Source organism: Sphaeramia orbicularis, chromosome 11 (assembly GCF_902148855.1).
Source record: "Sphaeramia orbicularis chromosome 11, fSphaOr1.1, whole genome shotgun sequence".
Taxonomy (NCBI): domain Eukaryota; kingdom Metazoa; phylum Chordata; class Actinopteri; order Kurtiformes; family Apogonidae; genus Sphaeramia; species Sphaeramia orbicularis.
This window is the reverse complement of record NC_043967.1, coordinates 13,262,108-13,263,237: the sequence shown is the minus strand read 5'-3', so window position 1 is coordinate 13,263,237 and position 1,130 is coordinate 13,262,108. Positions and strand designations below refer to the sequence as shown.

General features: G+C 41.2%; 1 protein-coding gene across 1 annotated transcript; it reads left to right on the top strand.

Moving 5' to 3' along the window:
* Positions 1-286: 286 nt before the first annotated feature.
* LOC115428752 (lactose-binding lectin l-2-like) lies at positions 287-926 on the top strand. Its single transcript, XM_030147966.1, has one exon. It carries the CDS (start codon positions 375-377, stop codon positions 867-869), a length of 495 nt encoding a protein of 164 aa, XP_030003826.1. The 5' UTR covers positions 287-374; the 3' UTR covers positions 870-926.
* The last annotated feature ends 204 nt before the right edge of the window (positions 927-1,130 follow it).

Below are 1,130 nucleotides of genomic sequence, written 5' to 3'. Positions count from 1 at the left end.
GCGGAAATTCTGCTATTCTAATTAACAAAAAAAAAAAAGAAAAAAGATAATAATAATAATAATAATAATAATAATAATAATAATATTGGATTTGAATGGAAAATGAGTTTATAGGACATACCAACTGAAAACTATCAACATTTATTATATTTTATGGTTAAGTATTTTTTTCTTTTCAAGAATGACAAGGGAGGCTCTGCCTCCCCTGCCTCCTCAGACTGCACGTCACTGGTTTACACCCACTCCAGAGCATATAAAACACAGCAATGTTTCATGTCTCTGCAGCTTTTTGATCATATCCTTCATCTCAGATCAGCTACAACCACAGATCCAGTCTTCATCCTGCTCCTGTGACAGATTCTCACACCAACAACATGCTGTTCTTCATCTTCTTATCGGTTCTGGCTCTGGGTGTCGCGTCTCCTCCAGGTGATGGTGAAGTGAAGCTAGAGCAAGGTAGCTGTCTCCCGTCCTGGTACACCTTCAAAGGCCGCTGCTACAAGTATGTTGCCACAGAGCTGACCTGGGCTGACGCAGAGCTCCACTGTGTGTCACAGTGGGCCACCCTGGTGTCCATCCACAGTCTGGAGGAACACAATTTTGTCAAAAGTCTGATCCAGAATTTTGACCATGCTCAGGGACACACCTGGATTGGACTGAGTGACACCCATAAGGAAGGAGCATGGATGTGGTCTGATGGGTGTCCAGTGGACTATGTCCTGTGGGACAAAGGGCAGCCTGACAATCACCAGGGAAATGAAGACTGTGTTGGCACAAACTATGGTGAAAGTTTAAAATGGAATGACATGCCTTGTTCAGAGGCTTTTCCTTCTGTCTGTGCATTTCGTAATCCCTGCCCGAGGCAGTAATGTCAATCAGTCTGATTGTTCAGTTAAAATGCAACAGACCTTAACAATAAAGATATAAAGCTGTGCAATTGTGTACACTGAGTTTTTTTTCTTACCTTCAATATCATGAATCAGAAGAACATTTATAAGATTTGATGTATCTTGCTATGTATCTTCATATTGACATTGATTACAGTATAACATACACTAAAACTCAGCTCTAACAAGCCGTGGGTTAAGTTTTGTGTCGTGGACCAAGCAGTCAAAACACTAAACACAGGT